General features: G+C 51.2%; 1 protein-coding gene across 1 annotated transcript; it reads right to left on the reverse strand.

The window, feature by feature from the left end:
- Window positions 1-316: 316 nt before the first annotated feature.
- Mrps18a (mitochondrial ribosomal protein S18A) lies at window positions 317-17557 on the reverse strand. The gene is made up of 6 exons (XM_051152900.1): window positions 17404-17557; window positions 9628-9659; window positions 6526-6633; window positions 3756-3879; window positions 3494-3563; window positions 317-692 (listed from the first exon to the last, which is right to left on the reverse strand). The coding sequence occupies exons 1-6, from the start codon at window positions 17513-17515 to the stop codon at window positions 548-550; spliced, it is 591 nt and encodes a 196-aa protein (XP_051008857.1). The 5' UTR covers window positions 17516-17557; the 3' UTR covers window positions 317-547.

Genomic DNA, 17557 nt, shown 5'->3' on the forward strand with positions numbered 1-17557 from the left:
GTCACCTGGCTCTGAAAGGCCCACTGAGGCAGGAAGTCTACTTCTGAACTAAGAAGCAGAGGCCTGGGATGAGCTAATGAAGGAGACACCAAGTACGGATGGGTGGAAACAGGTGGGACAGGATGGTCAGAGTCTGCTCAACTTCCTGGATTCAACGGAAAGCTAATAGCAACTGACAGTTACAGGTCCCCAACTAAGGTGTGATGCCATTAGCGGAGGCTAGGACCTGTGTGGCGCATGGACCCACTCAGAGATGAGCAGTCCGCACAGGCTGGAAACCAGCATGGGCCCCACTCATAAGCAGAGAACACACGGGGAACCCAGAGTTGGCTTTATTACATTTCCTTGGGTAAGACTCTTGCCACTGACCAGTCTCAGCCCAAGGCAGGCAGAAGACCACAGTGGCCAGTACCATGGCTGGGCAGATCCAGGCAACAGAAATTAGTCCCATTGTCCCCTCGCTGTGTGTGGAGGGCAGTGGTTCTGGTGGGAGGCAAGTGCATCATCCAGAAGGCTCTAGTCAGAATCTTGAGCAGTGTCGCTCCCATTAATGCATCAGCTTCAGGGGTCTTCTGGAGTAGCAGACATTGTCTTTCAGGAGTGGCGACCCCACGGCCATACCCACCTTGTTCCAACGGTGGCCTTTTTTGTAGATGGGCTTGACGGACCTGGGAGCCCAGCGAGTCAGGTAGCTGTAGAGGGAATACAGGAGGCTGCCTGACGGGACAGGAAGAGTAGGACACTGTCCCCTGGGGTTCTTGGGGTTCGGCTGCAGTGACCACACCATCTCTTTCACCAGTTTCCCTTTCTCAAAGGTTTTTAGTTTTAGTTTTAGTTTTTTTGGTGGGGGGGCGGGCACAGAAACCGCTGGTTTGGGAGCAGATGAGCTAGGATCTTCCTGCTACCAGTGTGTGGCCAGGGTTCGGGCAGGGTCAGGCAGCCCAGGCCGTTCCCTTGATCCTTACGTCAGTGTGCAGCCACACTGCAGGGAGAAGGTGGAGGAAAAGGATGCGTGGACAGCAGGTCTTCTCTGGCCTCAAGTGAGGGACAGGAGTCTGCTGTAAAGGCTGGAGGGGGCTCCCCCTTTCCCACTTAGCTTCTTTATGCCCTAGCCTATAGGGAACCCCCCAGGGCACCTCAGCGGTTGCAGGACCCCACCCCTCACCCAACCTGATGGGAAGCAAGGATGAGCACAGTGGTGCAATCCCAGCCAGCAGGGTTCTGTAAGTGGGAGGGGCAGGAGAAGATGGAGGCCCTCTGGCCTCCTTTGGGGATAGCCTGGGCCCTGATTATTCCTGGAATAGTGGCTCAGAGCACCAAGATTGGGGTTTACTCTGTTTATAATGAAACCTGGCTCCTGACCAGAAAGGCCTATCCTTCATCCTTAAGAGTTCAGCCACAAAGGCCAGAGGTCCTCCTGTGTTCTATGTGAGGTTGAGGCTTGCCCTAGCCGCCTCTAGGGACCCTCAAGTAAAAGTGACTTAATTTAAAAACTAGTATTCCTGGCAGAAACTACAATTTGTTTTTTGGCTGACATCTTTTGGCTGAAAAAAGGACTGATGACTCATGCCTGTCCAGCGTGCTCCTCTGGATACTGGTGTTCAGCTGTTAGCATCATGTAGAGGGACAGCTACGGAAGGTCCATCCTGCGCCCGTGTGCTGGGCCCAGAGGGAGGAAGACAAGGCCTTCCCTCGTTGGCTGCACACAGCTGCTGTTTCTATGTTCAATTGTCCTAGGACAGCAGGTTAGTCCAGCACAGGTTCCCTCACCACCAGCTGGCCCTTTCGCTGGCCTCTCCCAGTCCCAGAGGGAGAGGTGAAGATGGGGTTTGGGAGCAGGCCCATGAAATAGGCTGTTGACCAGGACTCAAGGACTTCAGGAGACCCCAGCTGGGCAGAGTCTGCAGAGCTAGCCTCCTTTAGCTGTCCTTCAGCTAGCCTTGCTGGGCCATGTGCAGCAGCCAGCTACAGGGGCATGCTGGGTGGCATCCAGCTGGCTCTCTGTGACCACGCAGGCTTTCTTAAACCCACCCCGTTCTACCTCTTGAGCAAGGTCTGGCCTGAACCCCATGTGTGCACCACACAGGAAAGGAGGAGAGGGGAGACCACTCCCTTTGCTGGAGAAGATAATGCTGCTCCAGGGTGCTGAAGACACAGGGGAGTGAGCAGGGCCCAGGCCCCTGAGTGCAGCTTGGAGACCTTTAGGTGCAATCACAGAGTCCCTTGTACAGAGGCAGTCAGTACCTTTGAGCCAGGACGTCCCCTCCCCCAGGACGGCCTTTTGCAACTCAAGAGCCCCACACATCATCAATCCCGTGTCACATTAAAGGACACCGGATGTAAGGGAGGGAGCCTGGCCTAGCTTCAAAGGCCTGAGGGCAGGATAGATTGTGTCCTCGGGCCTGCTGCTGCTGTCTTTTAAAAATCCACAAAGGTGGGGGGCTCAACCCCCAAATGGACCAGAGCATGCCCCGCTCCTTGGGGCTTCTGGCAGATAGCCCAGTCCAGCTCTGGCTCAGCATTGAGGGATGGGGGAGGCAAGGCACAAAGAAGCAAGCCTGCATTACCCTAATCTCACCCACTGCCTAGCAACTGGGTCTCCCAGCCTCCACTTGGGTTCCGGTAGTGATCTGTGCAAGGGTCTGTGGCGGCTGAGACGCTTGCTCTGCCTCAGTCACCCTTTCTTTCTCACTATCACCACGGGTGGCTTCTCACTGGAGGAGAGAGGGACATAAGAACTGCAAAACCAACTCTACAGACCCTGCTCGTCCCTGAACAAGGAAATATTACACATCTAACTGCCTGTGTGGTGACGTCAGGGAGGAGAACCTGCAGGAGGACATCTGTCCTGCTGGGTTAGGTGAGAAGCTGCTCTCACTGGAAGAGGGGCCTGCTTGCCCTGGGGCTGCTGTCAGAGGGCTGACCTGCATCTCTTCTCCCTAAGACCTCAGGATAGCTCAAGATGCCAAGAAAGTTGTGTAGGCTATTTTATTAGCTGCAGGACTCCAGGGAGCATTGGTGGTGAGCGAGCCTATCTGCACGCTGCGTTGATGGGATGCTGTGTGCAGTGTGCACAGCTGTATACAGTGGCCCTATCCCAGACAGACCTCCATGGCTAAGGCCTTGCTCTGCCCTGTAATGAATGACCCCACTGCAGGAGAGAGCGGGAATACTCCAAGTTTATAGAAGTGCTCTGACTTCCCCATAGCAACCAGTGTGATATTATCAACAGGGATTAATGTGGTCTGATGCCCAAGCAGTAGCTGTTGCCCTTGTGTCAAGGCCCTCTAGGACAGGAAAGAGGAGAGAGGGGGGAGGCGGATAGCATCCAGTGTGGCCATGGCGGGAAAAGTGTGGGTGTGTGGGGGCTGGCTGGAAATGGAGCAGCCAAGGGATACCTCAGCTCCCCTGGGCTGCTATGAGACTATGGGGAAGCTCCACCAGACACGGCGAGAGCCACAGGATGCTTGCTTGGGTACCTACGGCTTCTTACCGGTTGAACTTGGGTTTATCCTTTGGTACGAATCCTTCTGGAAGCCGTGGCCTATGATCTGGGAACAGACCTGAGTGGAAGGAAGAACATATAAGGGCTTGGTCTCCATAATTCTGAAAGGGCCAGGGGTAAAGGCCATGGGAGTGGGGATCAGGGGACACGGCCTTGGGGGTACAAACAATATTCTCTTCCAGCTGTGTCAGCTGGCCGGGAAGAGGACCCTGGAGCCCCTCCCACCCCTTTTAGTCTTGGATAATTCAACCTGCTCGGTGAGCCATCTTCACACACTCCTCGATTTTTCGGTGTTCTTCCCGGCATAAGCCTGTGACCCTCCGGGGCAGCATGCCTCCATGAGGCCGGATGAACTGACTGAGCAGCAGCACATCCTAATGGAAGCCAAGAAGAGGGATGTGTGTCAGCTAGGCCAGCTGCATGCTGGGAACTGGAGCCGTTGGCTCTGCAGGGATCCCAGCACAATAACTCAGTAGATTTCTATTCCCCACTGCCAAGCAAAGGGCTCCCAGCACCTTCCCAAAAATCTTCTGACACATCAGGTGAGACCAGACATGCGCAGTGAATGTTTTCTACCAGTCTTTCCTGGTAGTAAAATGTCTGGTGGTCATTTTCCTCTGCTGAGATGGCACGTGCAAAGCATTTCCACAAGAGGAAATGCCCGTTCCACCTCAGTCCCCAGAACCTAGATGGCACAGGCGAAGTTCATATAGACAACTGTTCCTGCTCAGGTGCTAGGCGGGCATCTGAGCTGAGAGGGAGGGGATGGGGTTGTGAATTCAGTCCCTTCCTAAGCCGTTATCCAGACTGGAACGGGCCCTTGGGCTTCCTTGTGGCCCCGCCCCCTAACAAACTGTAGAGTAAGTCTAGCAAAAGGGACAAACCCTCTCCCCCACCATAAATGGCTCAACATGTTACATAACACTTGCCCCTACCAGGGCCCAATGTCAGCCTCAGCCACTGTCATTTCTCAATCTGCTGCCCTGGCTGCCTTTGCCGTATGCCTGCAGAATTGAACACTGAAGAGCTCCTGGGGACCCAGGCCCGGAACTCTCAGCTCTACACTCTTCAGAAGCCACAGCTAACATGCTGGCTTGCATCCTCAGCACTGTGCACTGCAGGCTGCCAAGCCAGCTGACAGTTGTACAGGGTTTGGGCCAATAGTGCTCCTAGTGGAAAGAGGAAAAAGGAAAAACAACTTTAGCCTTTACCTTGGAGAGCATTCTCCTGGAAAAACAAAGCCAAATCAAGTTCCTGGAAATGACCAGTAGGACAGTGGCCCTGGGTGGCTGGGCAGGTGTGGGCTTTGCCTGCCTATGTGCAGCAGAGATCCCAGGCATCCCTGAATATTCCCTGACATCCACGGGACGAGAAGCTCAGAGCCCAGCCTTCTGCTGCACTCAAGGCACTTATTTTCCAAGGACCCAGGGTGGGGTGAGAGCCCTGCTCCTGCCCCCACGGCCGGGGGTGGACTGAAGCCCAGGTTCCCAGCCCAGATTAGTTGGGTCACTGTGTTCAGATCTTCCTGCTCTTATCACCTGACCAGGATCTCTGCCCTTAGTCACCCTGTGCCTTAAAGGGGAACCAGGACAACACAGGTCACACTGGCCCAGAGCCCGAACCATCTGAAACCTTAATGTAGAGTGCTTGTGTCACCAGTGGGAGTTCTGAGAACAACTGTGGGGTCTCCAGGACTGGCCCTATCTCTCTGTAGGGCAGCAGTGAGCATAGCACGGGCTCTGTCCAGCTTCTGACACTCAGTGCTGGGCAGCAAGTTTATTAATTTCTCCATGTTCGTGATTTCCTCATGAAAAAGTCCCTACTCTGTGGGGTTAATCAGAAATCTAAGGGCTGGTAAATGGCTCAGCCAGTAAATGTACTTGCTGCCATGTAACTATCTGAATTTGATCCCTAGGACCAAATGCAGGAAGGAGAGCCACTTGCATGTGCAGTGGCATCTGTGCCCTTACACATCTACACATCCCAAAACACAACCAACCAAGCAAAGTGAGCTACATAAGGCCCATGGAGGCTCGGGATAGGGGCTATGGAGCACGCCCCACACCTGCCATGCTGCCAGCTGCTGGATACAGTCACGATCATCTCCTTTCCCAGAAGCAGCTGTTCTGGAAGAGCTGCAGCAACCAAGTGGCCTGGAGCTCCACCGTGAGGACTACCATGTCTGCAGATCACACTGTGAGCCACCTCATTACCTAAGGGGAGGAGAGCCAAATCCAGTCCCAATGCCATCCCCATGAGAACGGGCCCTGCCATTCTGAACAAGGCCACAGACTTAGCCAGTCCAGTCCCACAACCCGTGAGAACTTTAAAAACGCCAAGCTGAACAGGTCTGTCTGAGGCTGAACTGTAGGAGCGATGGTTTTCCTTTAGGAACAAAAGAAACGCACGTGCAGAAGTGGTTTGCCTGTATGTATATGCACACATACCACACGCCTGCCAGTATCCTTCGGGGACAAAGAGGACACTGGATTTTCTGGAACTGGAGTGACTCGTGGTTGTGAGCTGCTGCGTGGGTGCTAGGAACTGAATTAGCACCTTTTGCGAGAGATGCAAATGCTCTTAGCTGCTAAGCCGTCTCTCTAGCCCCATATTTTTTCTTTTTTTTAAAAAATATTTTTGAGATTTTCACTTTTATTTTATGCATATATGTATTTTGGCTGCATGCATACATGAGCACCATATGCATGCAGTACCTGCAGAGGCCAGAAGAGGGTAGTGGATTCTTTGGAACTTGATCTATACAGTTTTTACCACTATGTTCATGCTAAGAGCTGAAACCCTGTCCTCTGGAAGTGCTTAACCACTGAGCCATCACTCCAGCCATCAGCCCAGAATTTATTAAAGCTCCTTAGAGTCTAACACACAGCCAGGGCTGACGGCTACTGCTGCTGTCTTTGATGGCCTTGTGGAAGGCGGCTGACACTGTGTGAGAACAATGCTCAGGCAGAGAGGACTCCGCCACCAGTGAGCGCAGGGGACGTCTTTGCAGCCACACTCACCTCATAGGTATATTTGTGCTTCAGGTTCCAGCGGCAGATGGGGCACTGTCCTGAGGGGTTAGGGGGATCTGGGGTTGCCTTGGGAGTTTCTGTGATTCGGCCTTCAATCTAAGAAGCAGGAAGAAAAGAGCCAGTATGAGCGCCTGGGCCAGGCTGCACGTCTGTACATTTGAGCGCACCTTGCATGAATGCAGTCAAAGCTGACTGGGCAGGGGAGAGGGCGTCTCAGGGTAGCAGCTAACAGGCCTGTGTGTGTGATGATCTGCAGCTGCTATACGCTTCGCCTTGGCCTCAGGGATGTAGTTTGGAGGCCAGACAGGTGATGCATCCCTGTAATCCCAGGACCAGGTGGCAAAGGCAGGAAGACTGTTCAAGGCTATGCTGGGCTACACAGTATTAAGTGCCAAGCCAGCAGGGGCTATACAGTAAGACTCTGGCCTCAAACCCAGACAAAACAGCAATGACAACGTCGACAAGACATACAAACTGCTCATGAGCTCTGGTTCTTCCTAACACAGTTCCTCATCTTGTGGTGACCCTCAACCATACAATTATTTTCATTGCAGCTTCATGACTGTAATTTTGCTATAGTTATGAATTGTAATGTAAACATCTGTTTTCTGACGGCATTTTGGGGGTGGAGACCCACAGGTGGAGGACCGCTGCACTAGAGGGAGGGGCTTGCTGTATCAGTTGGATGCTCTTTTCCTTCTTCAACAAACTACAATAAAATACCTGAACCCCAGGCTTCCTCCCTGCCCCAGGAAGGTAGCACAGCACATGGCTAAAAGTTGCAAATGGCACAGAGATGCACCATTCAAAGAACGCTTTCACCCATTCTGTAAATTTATCTGCAGAGGAGAGCACTGGTTCAAGCTTTATTCAAGACAGCCAAGTCTCTGCTAGCAGGTCCCAACCAGGTGAACCCTCGCCCCAATCTGGCCACGTCTGGGGACATTTCTGATGGCACAACTCGGGGAAGGGGTACTATGAGCATCTAGCAAGGATGCATAGGGGAGCTCTCACAACAAAGAGTGCCAGCCAAGGCTGCAGCTGGGAACCCTGGGAACAGCAAGGCAAGCAGGTGTGTGTGAACTGCTTCTCTCTCCCTCTGCAAACAAATAGAAAACAGACGAAACACAATACCAGTCTTCTTCTGAAAACATCCAGAGTCTCACTGGGGAGCCCTAGTTGGCTTGGAAGTGTCATGTATAGCAGGCTGGCCTCACACTTACAATGAGCCTCTTGCCTCTGCTTCCTGAGTTCTGGAATTATAGTTTTCTAACTTCTACCATTTTGGATAACACCTTTTAAATACCCTGCAGAGGCCACATGTGGCATGATCTTCCCAACATGGATGTTCCCTGTGACCCAGCCTTGCAATGGCTAAGTGTCCTAAAGTGATGATCTTGCAGTCAGCTCCAATTGTAGGCAGAGCTTAGCAGGCCTCTCTGCGTCTGAGCCTGAGAGCATGGTGGGATGGATCTGAGAGACATTGGAATAAAAGTAGCCCTGTGTCCTGGGCTGGGATTGGCCAAGGGAAAGGGGCTAGAAGTTCAGCTTAGTTATTCCAGGCACCACTATGCACCCCCACTTCTACCATGGCAACCCTAAACATGTCAGTGAGAAGCTGTGGGCCAAGGACAACCTGAAGGTGCAAGGGAGGCCTTGGGATGGTCCTTAAGGCCTCAGGCGAGACCTAACATTCACTGGCTCACTGCTATTCACCTCCTTCTGTGCTAAGAATGGTGCACGTGTACCAGTTCATTTAACTCCCACAACTTAGTGCAGCAGGCATCAGAGCTTATTTTGGAGGACAGCAGAACTCTGTATTCAGGAAAGCAGAAGCAAGATGCCACTTCAAAAGTCTGCTGTCAGCCTGGGTGTGATGGCAAACACCTTTACCCCCAGGAGGCAGAGGCAGGCAGATCGCTGAGTTCAAGGCCAGCCTGGTCTACATAGCAAGTTTCAGGACAGCTAGGACTATACAAAGAAACCTTGTCTAAAAAAAAAAAGCTGATGTCTGTCGGTCTATCTGTCTGCCTGCCCCCCCCCCCCCGCCTCTGCTGATGCTGCTCTTTTCTCCAGCATAGAGTTTACAGATGAATGCTTGTTTTAATTTTGAGCATTTGAGACAGCGTCTCATGTAGCACAGGTTTGCCTTGATCTCACTATATAGCTGAGGATGGCCTTGAACTCCTGACTCCCCACATACAGGCATTACAGACATGCACATTCATGCCCAGAGTGTTTTAGGTTGTAGTCAGAGAACTAGAGGATGGAACTCCCTAGAATGTGAGAGTTTGGGTGATGCCAACCAGTGGAAAGGACAAGGAGGCATGCTGGGAGAAGAGCGGCTGGACTTGTCCTGGGGTTGGACTGCCCTGGGGAGGACTGTATCTGGCTGACTGCCAGAGAGGTTAAGCCCCTGGTTGACATGGAAGTTCCCGAGCCTTCTGGGAGCTCTGTGAGGTGGCTGAGAATTTCTTGGAGGGATAGAAGGCCATGTGAAAACAAAGTTGTCTTTTAAGGATTATGGGATAATCTAGGCCCCATGACTGACTCCCCAAGGGAGGTGAGATGGGCCCAGTGAGGGAAGGGGGGGTCTGGGTGGAAGACTTGTTCTAGCTTTCTTACCAAGAGACAAAGCCAGGGTGCCAGCTAGTGAGGTTAGGGCCTAGGGACTGTCATCTCTTAATGCATTACTTAAGGGCACTTAGTCATTCCAGTCAGAAGGCAAGGGTCGCAAGTCCAGGCCCCTGGCTCTGTAGGCCTGCAATGCTGCCTTAGTTTCCCCTTTGGGAAGCTGATTTATCATCTACCAGGGAACATATTAGTAAAAGCCCCTGAGACTCTGTCATACAAAAGGTCACTTTAATCAAGTAACAGATACCTCAGTGCAGGCACAGCGACTGTTCCTGATTAGCCACACCACGGCACACAGCCCGAAAAATAGTAGACTTTAGGATTTATGGTCTCAGAGGGAGCAGATCCTGGAGCCAGGAGTCCAGATTGGGCCTCCCTCCCTCCATCCCTCAGAGGAGCAGCCAGGCGGCTCTGAGCGTTAAGGAGGTCGTGAGTGGCCAACGCGGCGATACTTACTACAGTCGTCTTCCCTTCTTGGATCTCCACCACTACAGAGATAAAGGGGAAAAATTAGGTCAGCCATTTAATAAGGAACAGGGAGTTTCAAATAACAGCTCAAATTCTACACAGGCAGAGGAGAGGAGCCTTCAGCCTGCACTCTCCCACGGTCCCTGCCTGGAAAGAAAGCATGCAGCGTGCACCCTCGAGTGCCAAGGCTCTAAGCCCTTGAGGCTGACTGTGGGCAGGCCTGGGATGCTCAGGCTGTGCATCTCTCTGGGATTAAGGGTCTCCAGGTTGGTTTTTTTTTTCTCCTTTTGAAGCCAAGATTCATCTCGATTCTGTCTAGAACTGGTAAAATGAATAGCTGCGGCAGGAAAATTGCTGAGTTTGAGGCCATCCTGGGCTACAAAAGCAACCCAAGAGCTTGCAGGCCTGAAAGAATCATAAGTACCCGGTGCACATACCCCTTTGCAGACTAAATCAGACCAAAGTGGTTTCTGCCTTTGAAGGGTTTGTAATCTAAAACACAGTTCTGTCTGTGTTCCAACAGTGGCTTATCAGTGAGACAAATCCACACCCAAAAACGTGTCCTGAGAATCCCGTGTCAAGCCTGCAGGAGACTGGCCACAAGGGAAACTTGGCTCTGCCCTCTTCATGGCTCCCTGAAGGGCTCTGCTCTGGTACTGTACCAGAGACAGGGATGGAAGAGGTAGCAACCGGGAGCCTGCAGACAGGAAGTTCAGCAGCGCTCCAGGGAACACTGTCATTCTACACTGACTGCAACCCAGAGCCTCCTGATGCCTGAGGTGGGCAAGAGAGAAGTGGAGACAAGACCATCAGCTGCACACATCTGTCAGGCTTCCGCATTTCCCATCTCACCTAACTAGGATACCGAGTGACAAGGCTGTATGTAATCAGAGCTGCCAGCTCACATACAGCAACTGTTCTTGGAGAGTCTCCATGCTCCTGGCTTGTTTAGAAGAGAGAGCCACAGCTGCTAGTAAGGAACTGGTACACAGCAAATGCTCAATAAATACTACATTTAAGAGAGAAATAATTGTCACTGTCTCTTTTTAACTGTTCACTTCTACAGTAGGAAGCGTGAGCCCACATAATCTGTGAACTGTCTCTCCAGATACTAGAACCCCACTTAAACAGTAGTTTGGCCACCACCGTTTACTTAGCTCTGGCTAACACAAGCAAATGTAGACTAGAAAAGTGCCTAAGGTCCTTGACTTTGAGAATCCAGGAAAGTATGCACCCGAAAATACACAATTGGCCACGGGCTGCAGAGGCTCCCAGGCAGCTGTGGGGTGTGTGTGAGGGACCCAGCTATCCTCGGAGGTGCAAGGAGGCACTTCTGTTTCTTCTTTTTATCTACCATATTCTCTAAAATAAACATTATTGCTTTTGCAAAAAAGTAAACAATTAAAAGAGAAGGGCCTAAGGAAAAAAAAAAGGCAATGCTGACCCACCAGAGCCCATGTCAGCATCTGTGACCACTGAGCTCTGCGACCGACACCTAATTGAACACAGGCTGCCTGAATTAGTTCTCATTTGTTTTTTGGGCAAACCATTCAGACAGAATCGTTACTCCAAAACAACTGAACTGAGAGCCCTCCATGTCCAACTCCAGACACAGAAAAGTGCAACAACGACCAGAAAAACCCAGAGGCTTTCTCTGGAGAACACTGTAGCCACTAATCAGAACAAACTAGGCTCCTTGTGGAGAAAAGAACTGCGTCACCTCACACACGGTTCTACTTGTCCAGAACAGAGACGAGCCCATGGACGGGATGTGGGTGAGACTCAACCTGGTCATCAGCCTAGAAGCCAGCACAGCTGCAGGAGCAAGGTCACCATCATGTGTCCACTGCAGAATGGCCCACACGGGGACCAGGGAGAGCAGGAGGCCATAGCTCCAGCCCAGGTACCCTAGAAACTTCGTTACTCTGGGAAACCCAAACTGGGGGAGCAAATGGGAGCAACAACAGGTGGGGGGGGGGGCGAAGCTTCTGAGAAGCCTGAGGAAACAAAGGCAGAGACGCTGGAGTCGGCAGCAGGACAACTGCCTGAGACACAAAGAGCATAAACATGCGGTTTCCTTCTTCGTCCAGTCACTTGGGCCCTAATCATGAGGTAAACAAGTCTAACGAAACACACATCACTCTCGGCAAAGACCCAATCCCTGAAGTCATCCCACTGGCCCCTGGAAAAGAGATCAAAGCCCATGGCAGGCTCCACTGTTCACAAACTCTCCCACAGCAATCTCAAGCCAGTGAGTGTCTTTCTAGAAGCTAGTGGGTAAAACAATAGGCAGATGCTTATCTAAGAGGGACAATCTGTCAAAGCAGAGGAATGACCCAAGGAACAAACAGGAGACAGAGATTGATCAGTGTGGTGAGTTAGCAGACGGGGGGAAGGTCTGGCTGGGGCCTGGGAGGCCCTGAGCAGATTTTAAGCCTCTGGAAAGAGGAGATAAGAATCAAAAATAGTATTGATTTGCAGCGTGCATAGAAAAACATGACAAAACCAAACAAAGCCTGAGATCCATTTTGTCCTGGGCCCCCCTTCCATTCAAGAGCAGTGGAGGTGGGTAAGAAAAGCTGGACTAAGGTTTAGGCACTAATAGAAACTTGTTTAGGAAAAATACAACCCCCCCTGCGTCCTGAGACTTGTCCGGATGAAGTAGGCCACAAGAGATGCACTGCTCTCTAAGTGGAATGAGGGCGTGACCTCTCAAGATAGGCACTCCTCACACACATGAAACAATCTGTCCCAAGTGAGGCAACACGTGCACTAAGAATCAGGAAGTGGGTAAAAGGATTGCTCTACCTCCCGGGCAGAGAAACAGCACAACAGTAAGGCCCAGTCTTTGCCCTGGAGGAGGGAAGTAAAGCAAGTATGGCAATGTCACCTTAATAAAGCCCATGCCTCATAAAGAGGTCCTCTGAGTGCTCCAGGAAACGCTCCTAGGACGGAGGCCAAGAGAACTGAACTGTAAGAGCCTGGAGCAAGCTCACTGTGGTGAGACTGCAGTGGGTGCAGAAGCCCTTGATGGGCATAGACACAGGCACAGTGAACTGGGGCCCTAGAAAGCCTCGACTGTTTAGTAAAGGAGGCAGTGAGGGAGGATGAATGATGGAGGGGTGCGGCCCAAGAAACCGAGGTCTCACGATCCGTGGAAGCTAAGATCTCAGCAGAGCATGAGGAGTGGCTGCCCTCCGCTCTAACAGCCAAGACTGCCTGCGCTTCTGGCCACCGACGGCTTTCTCAAGCACCATCTCCTCCACTTCACCTTTCATCACTGAGTTCCTTTTCCTGGAACTCCTGACGGAACGCCCCTCTGTCCTGGGCTTCAGAAGGAATCTCATTGCTGCTTAGCAAGTTTTTTCATTAGCAGGGCACTGAAATCTTAACACACACGCACGCACGCACGCACGCACGCACGCACACAGACAGACACACACACAGCTTGCTCACTCCTCTCCAAGGTCCTCTCCGTACAAGTGCTCACACTCTAGGCTTACTGTAAGAGGTGAAACATTCCCTTGGGCTTTTCATCATCTCAGTACATTCTGCCTTAAGACCATGGCTGTTAATTAGTGTGTGCATGGTCTCCTGTTGTGAATGCATTTCCTTCACAGGGGCTCTAAGGGTGTTAAGGCAGGAAGTTTCTAACACAATCCTTGCTAAATCCGACATTGTCATTGATGAAGTCACGAGATGTTCTTTGGCGAGTAAGAGCCTTTTATGAAAGGAGGGAACAGGAGCAAAAGGGAGGGCCTGCCATGGGCACCAAGGCAGCGGGGAGAGAGCTGCCTGCCATGGGGCACCAAGGCAGCGGGGAGAGAGCTGCCTGCCATGGGGCACCAAGGCAGCGGGGAGAGAGCTGCCTGCCATGGGGCACCAAGGCAGCGGGGAGAGAGCTGCCTGCCATGGAGCACCAAGGCAGCGGGGAGAGAGCTGCCTGCCATGGGGCACCAAGGCAGCGGGGAGAGAGCTGCCTGCCATGGGGCACCAAGGCAGCGGGGAGAGAGCTGCCTGCCATGGGGCACCAAGGCAGCGGGGAGAGAGCTGCCTGCCATGGGGCACCAAGGCAGCGGGGGAGAGCTGCCTGCCATGGGGCACCAAGGCAGCGGGGAGAAGCTGCCTGCCATGGGGCACCAAGGCAGCGGGAGAGAGCTGCCTGCCATGGAGCACCAAGGCAGCGGGGAGAGAGCTGCCTGCCATGGGGCACCAAGGCAGCAGGGAGAGAGCTGCCTGCCATGGGGCACCAAGGCAGCGGGGAGAGAGCTGCCTGCCATGGGGCACCAAGGCAGCGGGGAGAGAGCTGCCTGCCATGGGGCACCAAGGCAGCGGGGAGAGAGCTGCCTGCCATGGGGCACCAAGGCAGCGGGGAGAGAGCTGCCTGCCATGGAGCACCAAGGCAGTGGGGAGAGCACTGCCTCTTCTTTCAACCCTCCCACTTACAGCTGACTTAAGCTCCTGAACCTTTACAAATGAGTTCCCTCATTCACAAAACAAAGACAGCTAATATCTACCTTTAAGGAAGACTGAGTGGATGTTTTATGGAAAACCTAGCACACTAATGCAAGAAGGCACTTAGTAAATCACAATTTCCTCATTTGTCCCCCTTCAGTCTTGCTTCTTCCATAATCTACTTCCTCTCACTTTGGGCTTGCATGTACCTGCCAATCACTCCCTTCCACCCCAGAGACAGGCCTTCACTATGTAGCTCTGGCTGACCTTTGAACTCACAGAGATCCACTTCCCTCTGCGTTCCACAAATGTTAGTATTAAAGGTGTGCATCAATCCGAGCAGTGGTGGTGCATGCCTTCAACCCCACAGCTTGAGAGGCAGAGGCAGTCGGATCTCTGAGTTCATGGCCAGCCTAGTCTACAGTGTGGCCAGGGCAGCCATCGCTACACAGAGAAACCCTGTCACGACCCCCCCACCCCCAAAGGTGTGCATCATGCCTAGTCCTCTTGTTAAACTTTAGACCAGGCCACCTCAACATCAGCACAACTGACATTTTGGGCCAGATGGTTCTTTGGTGTGGAGCTGTATGTGTTCTGTAAGACATTTAATGGCAACCCTAGCCACTCTCCAGATGCTGGTAGGACCAGTTGTGAAAACCAAAACTGTTTCTGCCAAACATGTTGGGGGTGGGAGGAGGGGAATGAATGACACCCTTGACTGAGAAACAATGCACTAGATTGAAAGTTTACTGCACACTGGGCGGTGGTGGCGCACGCCTTTAATCCCAGCGCTTGGGAGGCAGAGGCAGGTGGATAACTGAGTTCAAGGCCAGCCTGGACTACACAGCGAATTCCAGGATAGCCAGAGCTGTTACACAGAGAAACCCTGTCTTGAAAAACCAAAAAAAAAAAAAAAAAAAAAAAAAGAAAAGAAAATTTACTGTACTAACACTGGTAACACTGGTACTTGGTCCTCATGAAGTATCTTTTCTTCTTAATTCCAAGTCTCATGAATTCTTACTACAGTTATGCAGTCTTATCTTTATTTTTTTTCAAGACAGGGTTTCTCTGCGTAGCTTTGGCTGTTCTGGACTCACTGTGTAGACCAGGCTGGCCTCGAAATCAGTGCTCCACCTGCCTCTTCCTCCTGAGTGCTGGGATTAAAGGTATGTGCCACCAGGCAGGTGGATCGCTGTGAGTTCGAGGCCAGCCTGGTCTACAAAGCGAGTCCAAGGCAGCCAAGGCTAACACAGAGAGAGACTCTGTCTTGAAAAACCAAAAAAAAAAAAAAAAAAAAAAAAAAAAAAAAAAAAAAGGTATGTGCCACCATACCCAGCCCTATGTTTTTCTTTGAAAAGCAAGATGCTTGAATATTTTCAGCAAGAGTCTCAGCTTGTTTTCTACAACATTAAATTTTATATGTACATAAAATAAAATAAAATTAAAAAAAAAAAAAAAAAAAAAAAAAAAAAAAAGGAAAGCCGGGCGTGGTGGTACACACCTTTAATCCCAGCACTCAGGAGGAAGTGGCAGGTGGATCACTGAGTTTGAGGCCAGCCTGGTCTACATAGTGAGTCCAGGACAGCCAAGGCTACACAGAGAAACCCTGTCTTGAAAAACAAAACAAAAAAATTTTATATGTACAATACTATTTGAGTGGCAAGCATACTAGCTAGACCAATGAGAATCAGCTGGACATGCCTTACCAAAAGGTAGAATGCCACCTGCATCTCAAGGGTTAGAGATGGGTGATTCAACAGAAAAGAGAACATGACAGTGCTTTCACATAACAGCACATCAATTCAATTCAATAGCTAAGACTTCAGACCAGGCTGTTTAAACAGCGGCTAGTAGACAGGAGAGTTACCAACCAAGCAGCAGTAGGGAAGAAGACTCCAAAGACCGATTCTGTAGTTCATCATTCCACAAACTGAGGAGTCCTTGCTTTGTGTGCTGGTGCGTGGCTGTAACACCAGCACTTGGGAGGCAGACGCAGGGAGGCCAGCTTGGTCTCCCTAGAAAGTTACAGGCTAGCCATGGCTAGTTAGCAAAACTTTTGTCTGAAACAACTTTCTTTTTTTCTTTTTGTTTTCTTTTTTTTCCGAGATAGGGTTTCTCTGTATAGCCTTGGCTGTCCTGGAACTAGCTCTGGAGACCAGGCTGGCCTTGACCTCAAGAGATCCACCTGCCTCTGCCTCCTGTGATTAAAGGAGTGCACCATCAACACCTGCCACTTTTGATGAAATTACTGTGTGAAACTAAAAAGAGACCTCTTCTAAGTTGTGTATAATGGTTATGCCTGTAATCACATAAACTTGGGAGGCTGAGGTCTCTTTCTCCTTCTAACAGCAATGATTACATTTCCCATTTGGTTACTTCTCAGCTTTAACTGATATTCCCTGGTTTGACTAACACTATGCTAGAATTTTAAAATCAAATTCCCTTGCCCTATCATTTCTTTAGCACGCCACTCATCCGGTCCGGCCTCCCACAGAACACGAAGGAAGACTAACTATACGCAGAAAGACCTTTTCACTCTGCCAGATTCCATCCTTTTACGGAGCCTGATCAAGAAGCATCCTCTTTATGAAGATTTCCAACTGGCTTTGCTATTTTCGGTAACAGAATCTTACTGTACTCTTTCAGGCAAACGGCTAACTTTTGTTTACTAGGGGAACGGGGTGGAGTGTACACATATCTCACAAGAACCCAGGCGTCACAGGAAAGCCATGCTTTCTCCCTCTTACAATCCTTTCACAGCTTGGCTCACAGCGTTTGGCCTTCAGGCACCTCTCAGTTGATGTTAGACTCTGGTTACTTTCCCAGATTTAATATTAATGAGATGCAGAGCGAACATTTAGCATTCGCCTCTGTTTTGGTTGTTCAACTTAACTGCCTTTGCACTTTGGCTGCCATCTCTCAGATTAGCAGCCTAGGCAGAAAAGGCCACCACCTAATCATATCGAAAAAGTAGGCTTTGGGGCATGCTTTAATCAAGGAGGGGGCGATTTGGAAAATATGGGAGCATTAACATTCAGCCCTTTACAGCTTTTTCTGAACTGAGACATTTTTGTCTTTGATCGTTAAATGACCAGGCCTTTCTCTCGGCCCTCTTTTACTTCCGGAAAACACTAAAAACCAGGAGGTAAAGCAACAGCTCCAGGGGCTGGAAGGGATTTTAAGAGCCTCGTGAAGGACTGCACCTCCAATGTCTCAGAATCCCGCTCAGAGGGAGGGGTACACCGGGCTTGGCGGAAGTCTCATGTCGCCGTTCTCAAGTTACGGAGGTCGCTGGGTCCTGGGACTCACCTTCTCTCAACCCACGGGCTGGAAGCCAAAACCAGCCGGTCGCGGCGGGACCTGTCAGGAACCCTTGAAGCTGCCGCCCGCAGCCGGACAGCAGAGCCCTGAGGGCCGCCATCTTGGGAACACGCCTGACCTTGTGTGCACTTCCGCTTCCGGA

This window comes from Acomys russatus, chromosome 11 (assembly GCF_903995435.1).
Source record: "Acomys russatus chromosome 11, mAcoRus1.1, whole genome shotgun sequence".
In the NCBI taxonomy this organism is placed as follows: domain Eukaryota; kingdom Metazoa; phylum Chordata; class Mammalia; order Rodentia; family Muridae; genus Acomys; species Acomys russatus.